This window comes from Apaloderma vittatum, unplaced genomic scaffold, assembly GCF_000703405.1.
Source record: "Apaloderma vittatum isolate BGI_N311 unplaced genomic scaffold, ASM70340v1 scaffold32482, whole genome shotgun sequence".
In the NCBI taxonomy this organism is placed as follows: domain Eukaryota; kingdom Metazoa; phylum Chordata; class Aves; order Trogoniformes; family Trogonidae; genus Apaloderma; species Apaloderma vittatum.
The window spans coordinates 5,015-7,745 of NW_009702633.1; the positions used below are offsets into that span (position 1 = coordinate 5,015).

Genomic DNA, 2,731 nt, shown 5'->3' on the forward strand with positions numbered 1-2,731 from the left:
CCGGGAGCAGCTCCCTGGGAGGACGGGCTGAGAGAGCTGGGGCTGCTCAGCCTGGACAGGAGGAGGCTCCCAAAGGGGAGACCTCGGAGCGGCCTCCCCGTGCCTGAAGGGGCTGCAGGATGGAAGGGGGACAGGCCGATCATGAGGGCACGTGGTGACAGGACAAGGGGCAATGGATTTAAACTAGAGCAGGGTAGATTCAGATCAGACATTAGGAAGAAATTCTTCACCGTGAGGGAGGTGAGACCCTGGCCCAGGTTTCCCAGAGAGGTGCTGGAGGCCCCATCCCTGGAGACATCCCAAGTCAGGCTGGACGGGGCTCTGAGCACGCTGGTCCCGTTGAAGCTGTCCCTGCTCGGGAGGTTGGACTAGATGGCCTTAAAGGTCCCTTCCCTCCCAGCACGTTCTGTGTAAACTCGTAGTTGTTTGGCCCAGAAACTCAGGGCTGTGTTGTACGTGTGCTTGGACCGGAGCTTTGCAGCCGGGTGGTTCCGTTGCCCTGAGAGGAGAACACTGGTCACCGGTTCATCCTGGCTCCCGGCTCCCCTTCCCCAAACCACGTTCCCTGAAGCTCTTCTGTGGCCCCTGCCCAAAGCCTGGTGTGCCCGGAGCTCCGGGATGCTCCTACTCTCATAGCCCTGGAGCTTCCCGTGAGCAGAATACTCACTGGCTGCCAAGAGCACCGCAGGATCGAGCGGGGCTGGGCACAGCGGTGCCTGGGTCGCTGTCGTGCTTCCGAGATGTTCCATAACCTGGTTTTGAGCAGCTTTAGGTGAGAAGCCGGGTGCAAATCCCCAGCCTGTGGGGCACGGGCGGTCGGGCTGGCAAGCCTTGCCGACCCGTTTCCCCTCAAAGCTTTCATTTTGGGCCTCGGTGTGTTTATCTGAAGAGCCGAGGGGCTTTGCTTCCGCGAGGCCGCTGCAAAGAGAGTGAGCAGGGAGCACAGCGCTGCTCGGAGGTGTTCTCCTTGGCTTTGGGGTTCGTTCCCACGCGGCTGGAAGCCGATGTTAACGCCTGACCGAGCCCGCTCGGCTGCGATTCTTGCCTTGGTCTCACCAAGCCGACGTCCTGTGACGCGGACGAGCCAGTTCTGTCCCTGCTGCCTCGAACACCATTGTGCTGGTGAACTGGTTCATGCTTTGGAGCACCCCTCTGGATCCAGAAATTGCTCTGCAGGGTTTTTTTGAGGTCGTTAGTTCCCACGATTCAGCTTCAGCTGAGGGTGCGATTTGCTTCCTCCACCCGAAGCCAAGTGTCGGTTCCAAGAGCAGGACCTAGAAATAGTTTTTAGTTGACTTTGGGGCGGTTCACGTTCTACATTTTGTGTTTTGCTACATTTTTTTTTCCATTTGTTGTTTATTTAAACCCAAACAAACTAAAAAAAAACCACCCACCCTTAAATTAGTTTCGCATACTTTTGCTGGAGAAGGGGAGACTTCCCGGCATTTCCACGGAGCCCGGTGTCCTCAGTTCAATCCTAATGTTATTTGGAGGTTTCAATTTTGGAAGTTAAGTCCCTGGAGGTGATTTGGAGGCTTGAAGTCCCTGGAGGTGGTTTGTCTGGAGGTGGAAGCCTTCTCGCCGTCTCTTCAGCCCCGAGCGCCTTCCTTCGGCGTCTTTCTAACTCTTGTTGCTTGTTTCCTTGCAGACCCCCGTAAAAGAGCCCAACAGTGAAAATGTAGATATCAGCAGCGGCGGTGGGGTGACGGGCTGGAAGAGCAAGTGTTGCTGAACCTTCTCCTCGCTCACCAATCGCCAGCCACCGCCCCTTTTTTTCTCGCTGCGAAACAAACCACTCTGCCCGTTTTTAACCTTAAGCCCATGGGTTTGTTCCTCATCTTTAACAAGCTCCTGCCTCCCTTTCGTTTTCCCGTTTAGGACAGCTTGCCTACTCTAATTTTTTTTTTCTCAACGACGTGTATAGGAAAAAAAAAAATCATCTCCGTGACTTCATTTTATTTTATTTTTTAATGTACCTGCTCAGCTCACCACTACGTTTTGGTTGTATTATAGTCCCGTCCCTCCTGACATTAAACATATAGCAATCATATTCAACTCGATTCTGCAAATTGTATAAGAATAAAAGTTAGAATTAACAAGTTCTTTTGTACAACAGTGGAATTTTCTGTCATGGATCATGTGCTTGAGTCACCGTATTCTCTAGACGCATCAGCAAAAGAGCCAGGAAAACACTCATTTTTTTGCCTTGAGTCTGTGAACGGGGTTTATTTTGTCCTGTGCCTTATGTGGAAAGGAACTTTTGTTTTCGTTTTTCTTTTTTCTTCTGGTGGAAGCATGTGCAGGAGACATTATACCATCCGTACTTGACCATTTTAAAACGCTGAACTCTTTCGTGATCGCTTTCTGTAACCGTTGGTGTAACGCATCGAGGACAAAGGGTGGTGCAAAAAAAAAAAAAAAAAGAAAAAAGACAAAAAAAAATTACATTTAATCTGCTGTGTCTCCTTTTTGGTGATCTGGCCGTTCAGAACTGTTCCTGCTGCCATGATTTTACGATTTTATTTTGACTTTTTTCTCTTCACTCGCGGCTCTTTCCCTTTCGCCTGCATGCTGCTTTTCTTTGCCTTTCTCCATGGTGTGACGTGTTCGTTCAAAGGACGGCAACGCGGCAACGTTTGCCGAAAGAGAAAAAAATAATCGTAATGCAAAGCACTGATTTAGCTTTCAAGGTTAAGACAAAAAAGAGATGTTGAAGACCCCTACTCCTGTT

At 50.5% G+C, this 2,731-nt stretch overlaps 1 protein-coding gene across 1 annotated transcript in view; it reads left to right on the forward strand.

Moving 5' to 3' along the window:
* The window catches only part of RAB10 (RAB10, member RAS oncogene family), a 7,312-nt gene extending 4,896 nt beyond the window's left edge, over nucleotides 1-2,416 (forward strand). Inside the window, exon 4 of the mRNA XM_009864310.1 lies at nucleotides 1,649-2,416. Within this exon, the coding sequence (XP_009862612.1) occupies nucleotides 1,649-1,732 (84 nt within the window). The 3' untranslated portion in view covers nucleotides 1,733-2,416. The remainder of the gene's footprint in view (nucleotides 1-1,648) is intronic.
* The last annotated feature ends 315 nt before the right edge of the window (nucleotides 2,417-2,731 follow it).